Source organism: Apodemus sylvaticus, chromosome 8, assembly GCF_947179515.1.
Source record: "Apodemus sylvaticus chromosome 8, mApoSyl1.1, whole genome shotgun sequence".
Lineage (NCBI taxonomy): Eukaryota > Metazoa > Chordata > Mammalia > Rodentia > Muridae > Apodemus > Apodemus sylvaticus.
The window spans coordinates 23,957,539-23,971,262 of NC_067479.1; the positions used below are offsets into that span (position 1 = coordinate 23,957,539).

The 13,724-nt window shown below is 42.3% G+C and overlaps 1 protein-coding gene across 4 annotated transcripts in view; it reads right to left on the bottom strand.

Annotated features, from left to right (window-relative positions):
- Nucleotides 1–430: 430 nt before the first annotated feature.
- Lmo7 (LIM domain 7) overlaps nucleotides 431–13,724 on the bottom strand; it is a 207,550-nt gene continuing 194,256 nt past the window's right edge. For all 4 annotated transcript variants that reach the window (XM_052190774.1, XM_052190775.1, XM_052190773.1 and 1 more), the window contains 6 exons: nucleotides 11,198–11,250; nucleotides 8,507–8,720; nucleotides 5,057–5,335; nucleotides 3,232–3,340; nucleotides 1,792–1,894; nucleotides 431–543 (listed from right to left, as the gene is read on the bottom strand). In XM_052190774.1, the coding sequence (XP_052046734.1) occupies nucleotides 521–543; nucleotides 1,792–1,894; nucleotides 3,232–3,340; nucleotides 5,057–5,335; nucleotides 8,507–8,720; nucleotides 11,198–11,250 (781 nt within the window). In that variant the 3' untranslated portion in view covers nucleotides 431–520. The remainder of the gene's footprint in view (nucleotides 544–1,791; nucleotides 1,895–3,231; nucleotides 3,341–5,056; nucleotides 5,336–8,506; nucleotides 8,721–11,197; nucleotides 11,251–13,724) is intronic.

Consider the following 13,724-nt stretch of genomic DNA (forward strand, 5'->3'; position numbering starts at 1 on the left):
AAAAAAAAAGCAAATTTATGGGTGGATTTAAGTGAAATTTTTCATATGGTTCCACATTAACTTAGAATACATTATAATAAACAAACACAATTACATATTTATATTAACTATTTCAAATAATGTTTAAGAACTTTTAAAAAATTAAAATAAAATACCCTCTTTGAAAAACCAGTAAGGAGTCAAACTAGATCATCATATCATCAGCATGAGAAATATTTTTTTAAGTTCTTGAGCTCTTTTGTTTTGTCTTTCCACTTGTGCTTCTAGGATGCTGAATTCAAAAGGTAAATACCACACTCCTCTCCCCCCTCCCCACATAATTACCTTCTTATAAATAAACAACAAAAATACAGGTCCTACCAACACCACAGTGTTCCTATGTCATCTAATGAGGCAAAGATTATTCTTTTTGGGAAAAAAAAAAAGAGGGGGAAGAGACATACAGCATCTTTACAGTTGTGCATCGGGGACAACTGCCTCCTCTTCTATCTGCAACAGTGCTTTCGAATGGAGGCTTACATCACATGGCGGTTGGCCGTCCAGCTGATTAGGCAAGGAGAGAAGAGAGAAAAGCACTCAGACTCAGAAACATGAATGCCAGCTCAGGAGTACATACATAAGCAGTCATCACTCAGAGTAGCCGGTGAGGTAGAAAAGCTGTTACCTGCTGCTCAGTCTTAGGATAAAGGTAGGCAATTGTGCCTCTGCGGTCTAGAATTCTTTATTTGCAAAACACAGAGGATAAATGATGGCTAAGTCAGAACACAGAAAATAAAACCTTCAACTCTCTATTACGTGTACTGAAGGAGAGAAAAGGCATGGGCAATGGTTCCAAAAATCAACTATCTTTGGCTTTGGATTAAAGAGAGAAAAGTGCACACACACACACACACACACACACAGTCCCAAGACCCCATCCCATGCCCAGCCTTGGCATTCTCCCAACTTCAGGGTCAGCATTTCAGGAAGGCCTGGACACCCAGGAGAGAAGCTGCTGACAGATAAAAGAGAGTTGACCGGTTCAAATCATTTCCAGACACTCTGCACGTAAAGGATCATATAAATACCTCTGAGTTCAAAAGCATTAGGTTTGTAGATAGCACTTGTAATACCCTTTCACAACAAGGAAGAAAAATGTTACCAGCATCAAAGTTCAAAACTACATATCCAGCAGTAGCTGTTGTCTTACTGAGGCTATGATAACACACAACAGAGTTTGCTACCTTACACTTTATGATGCTCAAACACACACTTAGAAAGTAGCACTTAATTTTGTTTTAAATTCAGTAACACTGAAACACCATATAAACAGATTTAAAGTTCTCTTTTTCAAAATTTTATGTATGGATACATGGTTATATAGTAACATAAGCATTTTCAAAGTTGATTACATTATAAATCACATTAAGGTTTTATCATTGGATGTGGAAATAAGCTGATGATGAAGACTTAATCAGGAGGCAGACCAGTCTGTTCAGAGGACTTGCCTTAACCCTGTATCCGGTTTCCATGTGTCATTAGAAGTTTCTCCAGGTCTTTGCAAACCAGAGTCAATGTCCTGATTTCTGGATACAAGCCCCTCCAGTTCCCCATCCTGACATCCTCTCCTAAGGGGCTGAAACTCATTACATAGCCTCTTTGAAGAGGACAGGACAGGCTATGATCCCTGAACCCAGGACCCTATGGCAGGGATCCTGGGGAAGAGGAGGCAGCTGCAGGCTCAGGGAAAGACATAGGAACCCGTGGTCGCCTCAAAAGACAAGAAATTTTCTCTCTGATTTGCTCTCTTACATTTGAATCGGAGATAGCAGTCATTGCAGTAGAGTTGGTGGTTTCGGATTCTGACTTCGGCTCCTGAGGAAGAGCCTCCAAGGTCGCAGCCACAGGAGACACACTGACAGACAACAGAATGCACACAGTTAGGCAACTCCAGAGAGCCCGGAGCAAGCGCTTGCTCTCAGAAGGTGAGAGATGCAGGGGTGAGGGGATAGGCAGAAGAGGGCAAGAGGATTACAGGGTGCAGCAGCTCGGGGTAAACTCTTGAGTATACTACAATAAAGCAAAGGGGTGGGGGAAGCCAAAAGGCAATTAGTGGATTTAAATCAAGCCTACTAGATTAGACACTAAGAACTCAGCAAGCAAATTTTAAGAGCCAAAAGGATCATTCTGAATATACTGGGGGTAAAGAAATTTTAAAACAAATTGATGATTGGCTTAAAGAAATCCAGTCTTCATTGCTCCAAGGAAATGAATACTAATGCATATATAAGAGCAGGAGAGAAAAACAATCTGGGTTTTCTGGCATTTCAGTCTGGAACAGACCATTCCCAGTGTCCTAACATCACTGACTGATCAAGTATTCTACAAGGGGTGCTTTACGTCAAGGCGAGGGACTTTGGTGTTCTCTATCTCCCCCATTTGTCTGTCTTTCTGTCTCTTTGTGTGTGTTTGTGTGTGTATGTGTGTATATGAGTGTGTGCCTGTGTGTGTGCCTGTGTGTGTGCCTGTGTGTGTGTGTGCGTGTGTGTGTGTGTGTGTGTGTGTGTCTGTGTGTGTGTCTGTGTTGGGTGTGTTCAAACACTGTTCTAACTCATTCTGCTCTGCATGGATACAGCAGAAACTTACATGCTTCGGCAAGCTGCTAACTTTGGAATTCCAGGATCAAAAATGGGGAGACTTTCTTCTGGCCCAATGAAAGTTCAAAAATTAAACCTGTTGTGTGTTTATAGGCAGACACTGTAAAACAAAGAATTACAGCCTGAACCCTTTCCTATATAGAAAAAAATATATATCAGGAATAGGCAGGCTGTGCAATTGTAAAAATATTTACAGTGGTTTTCCTTCCAGACACTATTAAAAGCTATCATTTGAGAAGCTGATAACTGCATGTCTCCCTGTTGCTAATAACACTGGTAAATTAAATTTAAGTCTACCCATGGCAGCATGCTAGAGAACACACGGTGTACTGTAAATTTTATTTATAGAAATCCCAGCAAATTAGAACTACAAAAAGCATAGGCCTTCCAGACTGACTTTTATAAGAAGATTCCAGGTTTGAGAACTAAGTAGTAGCAAGCCATGTGCAAGGCCAGTATAGCACAGACCGACAAACAACAGCACCAAGCTGATTAGTGGCACACCCACAACCCTGGGGCACGTAGAAGCCATGCGCTCTCCAAGCAAAGCGTGGCGTGGCGTGGCAGGCCGGCAAGCTCTCTGACACAGGCTCACCTTAAAACAATGTAAATGATAACAAAGACCCAGGGACTCGATGATCATGGCAGCTCCTTTGCCCAGAATATTATTACAGTAGGAGCACACGCGCTTCCCACTCACTGACCTAGATGTGGAACAAGAACGGAACGGAGGCTTTCACACATGCTGTACAAGGTTGGCGTGTAAAGTCACACTCGGCATTGGCAGCAATGATGGTAACTTAAGAAAGGATCTAGATATCTGGAGGAGAGAAACCTTCAGCAGCCAACCAAAGCATGCCTTCATGGTATCCTGACCTGTCTCCATGGAGGCTCTAGGGATGTGACTGGTCCATTTGGGACTCGGATGGCATTCGCCTTTAGCTACATATGGACTCACCAGTATCTCTGATCTGTTACATCTGCTAGCTAATTAATTCAGTTGGGCTGATACACAAAATTCCACTCGGGGCATTTCACGCTGGGGGCCATGTGATTCTCTGTGGTTTGCCGTCTCTAAACTACTTTTCAGCCCTTCTTATTCATTTTTCGGGTTAGAAATCAAAACAAATTCTTGACTCCACCTCTGTTGAGAATGATGTCATCGCTGCCATGAGCTGGGGATGGGGTTTCCGCTACCCCCACATCTGGGGCTGGTTTCCTACTGCTTAAGGGTCAGTCCCTTCATCACCATCCACACTTCCCCACCCCTCCAGAAGGAGCGTAGTCCCGCAGTCCCACTAAGGAGTGCGGGGGTGGGGGATGGGGGTGGGGGTGGTGCATAGCTAGTGAGAGTTGGAGAAGAGAGCGATCTGCTGGTCAAAGACCTTCCCTGGGCAGAAAGTCCCAAGACTTGTCCCAAGCCCTCCCCCGTCCTGTTCTCACATATGGAGCCCCAGTGGGAGAGCCCGTCAATGGTGGATCCTGTTCTCTGCAGACTCCATCTACCCCAAAAACCTGACCGGAAGCCCTCCTCACCCCTTTCCTTTCCTTTAATTCAACTCCCTAATGTATTCTGTGGATCTTGGTAACTGTAACATTATTTTGGGTTGATAGATATTTTCTTATCTATTACTTAACAGCTCAAAAGTATCCAGATATAAATGGATTTCTACCTCTTATCATTACATTTGCAACGAAAACTCCAACTTCTTTGGGATGACAACAGAGGACTGTACAGATCTGAAAACACAACCCACGTGGACATCAGGGCTTCGCCCCACAGCCCAGAGGCAAGTGGCCATGCAAGATGCCGGCTAACTTTCCCACCTCCCTGTAACACAGGAACAAGCTGCAGGAGCCAAGTGACAAGGCCTGAGCAGAATGCTAGCAGGTCGGCTAACAGTCAAAGCAACCCAGGACTCCAAACACAAGATCAAGTCTACAGGATGGTTTTCTTTAAATACAGTTTGCTGAGACTGCCCAGGCTGTGCGGCCTTTTCATCATGCTCTTCCTTCCCATTCCGTTCCAGTGAGTTTCTATTCGAGTGCCATTAAAAGTCCAACGCTTCATAATCCTGCTCTCACTCATAAATGTGAAAAGCATTCTCGGACTGCTCTATTGTTCGGTGACACCGCATGGTGATCTATCCAGAGAAATCTGCCATCTGAGACAAGGACCCAAAGCACGGGCAACAGAGAGCCTGGCAACGTGCAGACATGCCAAAGGTCTCCGGTGCCTTTACCAGACATCTGTAAACACTGGGCAGGCAGCAGACAGAGGCAGGAGAAAGCCTTCTCAACGGCTTTGATACAAGAACATCAAATTCCATGCACTCGAAAGGACTTGTTCTTCTTTCCTGGATGATTTGGGGAACGTTTTAATGAAGGAACACCCTTAAAGCTAAGACAAGGGGCCTTACCTGTTACGTAGCTGAGAGCCTGACTGCGTCATGGAAGGGGAGTGGCTGCGTGGCGAGGGAGACCCTGGGGAGGTCTTCACGGAGCCAACTGGAGACTGCGGCACCGCAGACGATGGGTTCCGCATATAGGTGCGGTTTGACGTAGACACCAGCTGTGGTGGGGGGCGACTGAAGTCTTGCACAGAGGAAGACGCATAGACTCCTGCAGGCTGGCTGTGCCAAGGGGACTGCCTCCAAGAACCCGGCCGCTGGGAATCCAGATTGTCCAGAGACTCCCCTCTGAAACACAGGAGGTGCGGGGGGGGGGGGGGTCACAGAAGTAACAGGAGTCATGTCACGCTGCTGGAGATTGCCTAACAGATGCATCATTGGGGTGAATATAAGACCCCCTTTATGCACTTTCTAGGCTCGACTAATCTGGTTCCAGTTATGTATACCTTTAACAATAAAACTGTTCTGCACCAGAGGTACTGTAACATTTCATATTTCCATAACTTTCTTTGGAGAGGTCCTTAGACAAAAGACCAAGTATCAAAGTGGGAAGAAAACTACTTTTTAAATACAAGCTAATGCTCACAGTCACTCAGTCCTTAAACAGTTTAGACTCGGTCTTTTAAAATTCAACCAGAAAACATATTTAAGTACACAAGTATTGAACTATACATTTTCACAGACACATTTAACTTAATCTTCATGTATTTTTAATCTCATAGAAGTTACATTGACCAAGCCAGAGGTCCCTGGCTTCAAACCAAAGTCCCCTGACCCCAGTGCAACCCAGGCCTGCCTCCCTGACACTGCCATTGGCCACCCAAGCCCTATGGGTCAGCAACTGTTCAGTGTCTACATGACAGGAAACAGAAGACACCCTGAATACGGGACTGAGCTCTTCTATGAAAGCTCGCTCTGAACGGTGAGTGCTTCTCTAGCTGTCCATCTTGTTAGTGCATTTAAATCCCTCTTCCTAGCAGAAGCTTAAACAATAATTGTTTTGTTTTGTTGTTTTGTTTTTCTTTTTACCTTCACATTGTAAGTAATGTAGCATCACAATATAACCCTCCCCGGGGAATGGATTGAGAAGCACACAATCATCTTCTGAGGGTGGACAATGGTTCCTCCTCCTTCCCTTACTTTCTAAGTCTGCCCTAATCCTCTAAAGCAACAACCCTTAATTGTGAGTCCTTACAGATTTTTCTCAGATATGGGAGGAAATAATTATCCATACATACAAATTTGCATATGTAAGCTAATACAGGCTTACCTAGAGATGTACTATGTAACAGTCATCAAAAATGGGGACAATGTGGTTTTTATTCTTTTACACCAGTTTAATGCAGAGCATCAGCAAATGTGATATACATGGGTGAGGGGTAGGGGGGTGGGGAGGGGGGTCAGAAGCATTTTCATGTCCAGAACTGTCTTCTGAACAATGCCTTTTTGGATGTTAGTGCCACACCATGAGGTAGCTCCAGCAGTCGCTGGAGGGAATTACAGTCCAAGAGCTCTGGCTGAGCCCCATGACAGATCTCTTCAGGAAGTCTCACCAGAAGTGCTGTCCATTGCTAAGACACGTGGAGCTCTGGGACACTCAGAGTCATTAAAGAAACAATGAGTATGTGGTGCAGACCTGAGCTCAGAGGCTCCCAAACCATTACCATCTCTTTTGTTTAAAAGAAAAAAAAAATTGTCAACTCCGGATCTTCGGCTGCTCAAGCCAACACCAGGCAAAGAACAAACCAGACAACCCTCACATGTGGGAGAGGAATTATCTTAAATTTACTGTGCTTGGTTAAATGAGGAAAAAGCACACAACATATACTCCCTCCCCAAAGCACAAGAGTACTGGACTCCTTCCTCTGTACCTCTTGAGGTGGTGATCACACACAGTGCAGCATGTACTTTTTACAAGAATACTTGTACAGTATTCTAACTGCGGTACCGCTATTAATTAGGTGCACCTTTAAGAATAATAGTGTATTTTGGGTGAGGTGGTTTGAATTTCCTGGTTTGGTTTGGGTTTTTTCACCACTGTCCTTGTCTTTTTCTTTGTATGCTTGCATATGTAACAGAATCTAAAAGATAGAGCCCTGGTAAAGAAATGTATACTTGATTTAATTTACCGTGAGAAAATGATTGAAACTGGTGGAGAATTCTTATTTTCTTATGCATTGCCAGTACCAGTTTAAATCAAAGTCTTGATGCTGTACAAACTTCAGAAGCAAAAAGACATACTGCAGTGTGACGGTGGTGCTGAATTTTATGTATTTACTGGCTTCGTTTCTGTTTCTGATAAACTATCTACTCACACAACTTGTGAAGCTTAACTACAGACCCAGATAGACAGATGTAAATACAAACATAGAGGAAGTTACTTGGGGTTGCCTTGTGGGGTGGTTTTTTTTTTTTTTTTTTTTTTTTTTTTTTTTTTTTTTTTTTTTTTTTTTTGGTTTTTTATTTTTATTCTTTTTGGTTTGGTTTTTGAGACAGGGTTTCTCTGTATAGCCCTGGCTGTCCTGGAACTCACTCTATAGACCAGGATGGCCTCAACTTCAGAAATCCACCTGCCTCTGCATCCCAAGTGCTGGAATTAAAGGCATATGCCACTACTGCCTGGCTATCTTGTAGGTTTTAAATAAGCTATTTGTATATCGAAACAATTAGTTCTGCAACTGAAACATGTTACAAATAAGTCTCCATAGCTTAGCTGATAGAACACAGAACAGAGTAACTGCAGTATTGTTGGCGTCTTACAATGCCCATCACTCACTCCAATTCATATCTACATAGTTACCAGCTAAAAAGTTACAAAATTATGTTTTCACACTTTTTTATGAACCCAACTATCATGAGTCCAACCTAGTCATTAATTTCATTATGAATATAAGTATGTTTAATTCTCTTGAAGTTTAATATGCAAGAGTCAAAAGTGTATTCAATTATCTGAATCCCATTTCAAAACCCCACATGCAGATTTAGAACCTCTTCATGATGTGATCTTGTCCAGCTGGCTTCTCTGCTTCACAGAGAAAAACAGAGTAACTGTGCCTACTTCAAAACACTGTTGTCAGTTTAATTGAGAAGGTTCAGATACAACTCACTGTGACACACAAAACAGCACTCAATGACCTCCCCCTACCCCAAGTCTGTCTGTCTGTTATCTGTATGTCTGTCTCTGTCTTTGTCTCTGTCTCTCTCTGCCTCCCTCTTTCTGTCTCCCTCTCTCTGTCTCCCTCTGTCTCCTTCTGTCTCCCTCTCTCTGTCTCTGTGTCTCTCTCTGTATGTGTCTCTCTCTGTCTCTCTCTCTGTCTCTCTCTCTCTCTCTCTCTCTCTCTCTCTCTCTCTCTCTCTCTCTCTCTCTCCCTCCCTCCCTCCCTCCCTAAGGGAGTGGGGAGCTACAAATGAGACCTTTGTCTCACAGTGAAGAGGAAGTGATGGGGAACTGTCTCTTACCTCCTCATGATCCCAGGCAAGCAAATAGGCTCCTTGTTTACACTGGCACTGCGCTGTCGGATCCAGCTATTGTCATTGTGGAGAGACGTTCTCTTCCTCATTTCCTGAAGGATTTGCTGTCTCTCCAACTCTGCTTCTGAGGGGCCTTGATCCTTCTTAGAACTCCTTTGTGAAAAGCTAGTGGTCCCAATTCTCTCTGAATATTTGCTGCTTCCTAAATGAAAACCATACCAAAAGCTTCACTATAAGGATACAAGAAATGACAGAGGATCAGCCTCCAAAGACAACACAACTTCAAACCCAATACTGTTCACACGTGATGATACCACCATCTCTGGGGAGATGTCTGCAGGAGGACAGACAGCAACCTGTGGAAATTCCAGTATACCCATTGGGGTGCACACAAGAGAACCATCAAGGCTGCCTGCAAGAGCCAAAAAGAAAAGAAAAGAAAAGAAAAGAAAAGAAAAGAAAAGAAAAGAAAAGAAAAGAAAAGAAAAGAAACCTACAGACTCCAAAATGTTCATCGAAATGTTTCAATCAGCACACTCATTGCTACAAGAAGTCTGCAGGGAAACAGAATCTTCCCATGTATTTTCTCTGCCCTATGCCCAAGTGTGGCGAGAAACAAGACAAATGCCCACATCTCTAATTGGCTTGGGGGCTAAGCGTTCACAGTGTGAATCACAGAATAAGTCATGACTGCACTGTCTGCACTGTTGGATTTTTCAGTCACTGACATAGCCCTGGTGAGGAAAAAAAAATCATCCACAATGTTATCAAATTTGTTTGTACTCTAAGAAATGTATATGACTGTAATATAACCATTATATTTATTAGTGATAATTATTTCAGCTTTCAGCCCCAGGGTTTGTTGACTAATTTCTTATTTATGTGAAACACAGCCTGGAGGTATCATCGTACCTTTAGTCTGGATAAGAACATTTTAACTAAGGATGTTCTTTCTTCTCTAAATCACTAACTCATTCTAAGCTAAATCAGAATATTTAGCTTATCTAGGTATTTCTTCCATGTGAGCAACGATCAGGACCACAAAAAAAACTTATATACAGCCACACTTAGTATATTAATAACAACATCAATGTGTTCACATTCAAATTAAATGTTTTTCATTTAAGTAAAACAGTCTTCACATAACCAAGTCATCGTCAAATATGTAACAATGTCTAATGTTTGCTAATTCAAAATCTTGGGTCTAGTAAAGGAAAGAAAACACATGCTAACTACTATCCAGGTGAGACAAAACCAGAAGAATGAGCAGCTGTTTCAGGCAGTCACGGTGCTGCAACCAGGTCTCACTTTGGGCAGAGCATAAACACCACAAGCTAAAAGCACACCACACAAGACAAGTGTACTTAATCTGTAATTTTAGCAATAGCTAAGGCCGAGTTCAAGAGAGTTGAGAAATCCAAATAGAAAGAGACCCAAAGACCAGAGGCCCACATTAGAAGTATCTGCCAGGCAAGAACCAGGAGAGGGCATGATAGTTGTGAGCGCTGTTTCCTAAAGGGAAAGTGGCTCCAAAATGCTGGCAAGTTAAATAGGGCCAAGACCACTCAAGAGCCTACTTATCTAGTGGGAATACTGCCTCCTACCCCAGTGGCAACCAGCTCCCACCGGACCACCCAGGTCAACAGGGAATACAAAATGCTTTTCTTATAAAAACTTCCTCCTCAGCAATTCAAAGATAACACATGAAATCCAGATTATTATTTCTTCATTTTAAGAACAGAATAAGCTAGCATTCGAGACTTGCATTGCATCGTAGGTAGTTCAGTGACGGGCTGAATCCGAAGCCTGTCTGCCTGCCCCAAGCCTCACCTGAGCCTTTCTTCAAGTACAAAAACTAACCAATAATTTGCTTATGCATTCCCTTATGCAAATCCTGTGGAAACGAGGCTTACTGCTTAGGGCTTTTTCCTTGTGTAATTCCAGTCAAGTGATGTTAACCAGAACCATACTCTGTCATGCCCCAGGCCCCAAATAATTTTTGTGAAATGAAAAAAAAAAAAAAATCTCTATCACTTTGGATTTTCAGGCCTTTTGCCATTTACACGTATGATTTCAAATTTATATGTAATCTTTAAGTCCTCTACACTATTTTTTGTCCTCATTCTTCAGATGTAAGATAGTCTTCTATGCAAAGCTGTGACTACATTTTTCTTTGCAAAGTCCCCACATTTCCTTAACTATTCAAATGCCCAATACAGAGTTCTTTCCATTATAAAGAAAGCCATAATAGAGCTGGAGAGAGGGCTCAGTGGTTAAGAGCACTGGCTGGGTTCCTCTTACAGAGGAGCTGGGTTCAATTCCTTGCACCCACAAGTTTACAACTGTCTGTAAGTCCAGATCCAGTGGATCCCACAGCCATGCATAGACAAGCATGCAGACAAACACCAATGAGCATGAAATAAAATGTAAAAAAAAAAAAATTAAAAAACAGAAACCCAAAATAAGCAGAAGATAGCTATTTTATTATACTCAAAAAAGCATGTTAACTATTTAATATTAATGTATCTAAAGTTCCCTGCACTTAAAAGAGCCATAGTGTATGATCACACAAATAAGTAATTGTGTTTTAAAAAAGACGATGATGAAGAAGAAGAGGAAGAGGAAGAAGAAGGAGGGGGAGGAGGAGGAGAAGTTTGAATACAAAAAAATCACACTTACCATTTTTCTCTATGAGGGGGTCATTTAGTTCTGTAGTAGATCTTGATTTACTCCTAAAATAGAATATATTAAATGTCTTATTAAAAACATTTTTATTTTCATTCAAAAAAAGATGGTTTTGGTTTGGTTTGCTGTTTCCTAGCTTGCTTGTTTGTTTGAGACAAGGTTTCCCTGTGTAGATCTGTAACCTAGGCTGGTCTCCAACTCCAAGGTCCTCCTGCCTCCGCCTCCTGAGGGCTGGAATTAAAGGCATGTGCCCCTTTCCAGTTTCTCCACATCCTTGCAAGTCTCCCCTTCCTAAGACAATGGAGAGTTCCCAGCAGCTCTGCCCATGCTGGCTCCAGCCAGATCTCAGTTTTGCTAGGTTTACACAGCACCAGCTACCAGACCACCCAGAGGCAGTCTGCACTGCCTCCCCCACACTGCCAGGACCTAGACGTGAATAGTGAAGGCATTAGGAGGCCACAGACCACTCACCAGGATGCCAGATGCTATCCTGGCATTCCAAACAGATTGTAAGGCATAATGCTGACTGTGCAGGCTACTCTGAAAATGGTATTTTCTTTCAGGTCTATAAAAGTACACAGGCTCATTTCCTCATTCTCCTAAACTAAGTGAACTTCAAAAACAGCAATAACACCATATACAGATGTATATACCATGTATATACATCCTGTGCAGTGACCTATAATGCATAATAATGTGCAATAACTGCAGTATATATATATATATATATATATATACTGTTTATATATTATATAGTACTATTTATCATATATTATATAGTATAGTAATATATATAATAGTATATTATATATGCCCTCATTATAAATCCAGTCACACGTTTAAAAGATAGATGTAGATTAAGCTGGCCTTGAATGGACAGAGATACCCCTGCCTCTGTCTCCAGAGCACTAGAATCACAATTCTGACCTTTCACTGGTTTCTCTTGGTTTGATTGCTTCCTTAGTTACTGTCTCACTACCTCCACTCTAGGCAGGCAGTGTCTAAAGGTCAGAACTTTGAAAGTTGATACAAGAGGGTGACTTTCGTATCCTGAGGCTCTTAGCAAGGCATTAACCTTATGTAAGCTGCTGTTGTGTCACATGTTACGTGGGACTAAATACGCCTTCATAGATCAACTCTTCTTAGAGTGCACTGAGAAATAAATTATGTGATGTGGGTGAAACAGCAGTGAGAGGCCTGGGGACGTTTGGATGATCTCTAGGTTCTCTGGGAGGTTTGTCACTATCAGGTCGTTTATCAGGAGGCCTTTCTATCCTACTGTGGGTCCTTGCTATCCCTGCTGCTCCTGCTCTCCTCTGAGCCCTTTCACTCACCCGGGGAAATGTGCCTGTTTCCTTATAGCTAACAAAGAAGGCAAGCATCTGACAGGAAGCATTTCAGCTGGGTAAACAGAGGGGAAAGATCCTACCGCCTGGATATTCATATATGCGCTACTCCAAAGTCCTTACAGATTTCAAAGCCGCAAAATTTTTCTTCTTTTTTTTTTTATTTCTTTTTTTTTTTTTTGATTACTTGAAAACATTAAAGCTTAATGCTTTAGTCAAGTTCAAACACACATTCCTTTTCTAATAGGTGAAATCCTATATTACTGCCTAAACCTCACCAGTGGTCCCCACCATACTGTCCAAAAAGAGGTCACTATTCCTATCGGATGTCCTAAAAACATCGTCATTTTGGTAACTTTGAGCCACTCTTCATGACCTCTCAAAGCAAAGGGCCTCCTGGATACGGTAGGAGTATGTCTCTGTAGTCCCAAAAGCCAGGAAGGAGGAAGGAAGAATGCTAGCCGGGACTACAGAGTGAGCTCCAGGCAAGCCTGAGCTACCTATCTCAAACTTTTATAACATTGTTCTGAGTGACCAAAAAAGAACAACTTTTTGTTAATGTCTAATCTTCTTATAAAGTGACTCCTCCCACAAGGAAGAAGAGTAATACACCTGTTTCCCTTTGGGATTTTTTATGGTTGGTTGGTTGGTTTTTTGTTTGTTTGTTTTTGATTTTTGAGATAAGGTTTTGCTTTGTAGCCTAGGGTAACCTTGGTTTATTATGTGGTTCAGGTTGGCCTTGAACTCACCTTAGTCCTTTTATCCCAACCTCCTAAATTCTGAGATTACAACATCTGCAGAGACTCTAGCTTGGAATGGCCTTTGACTTTAGTTTGCACGATAACTTAGATCTCTGGGGTCTCAGACACTTTTCATTTCTATTTCTTCTCTGCCCATCCACCATGTATTTGGATTTCACTGGCTTACCCGATGCTGAAGACTGCAGCTCTCATGTCCCCCAGATTCTTTGACCAACTCCCCAAAGCAGAGCTAGCTCTCTGCTAACTAACAGCAGATGTGCGGCCAAGCCCAAACAACCGGAAGTTCATGAATGAGCTCAGCACAGAATGCTGACCCACAAAATCATAAGCTAAATTTAAAGATTATTGTTACACATCCAAAACAAATGGATACAAAGAACAGTTTTCAAGATTTCCTTGTATTCCACAAGCCCA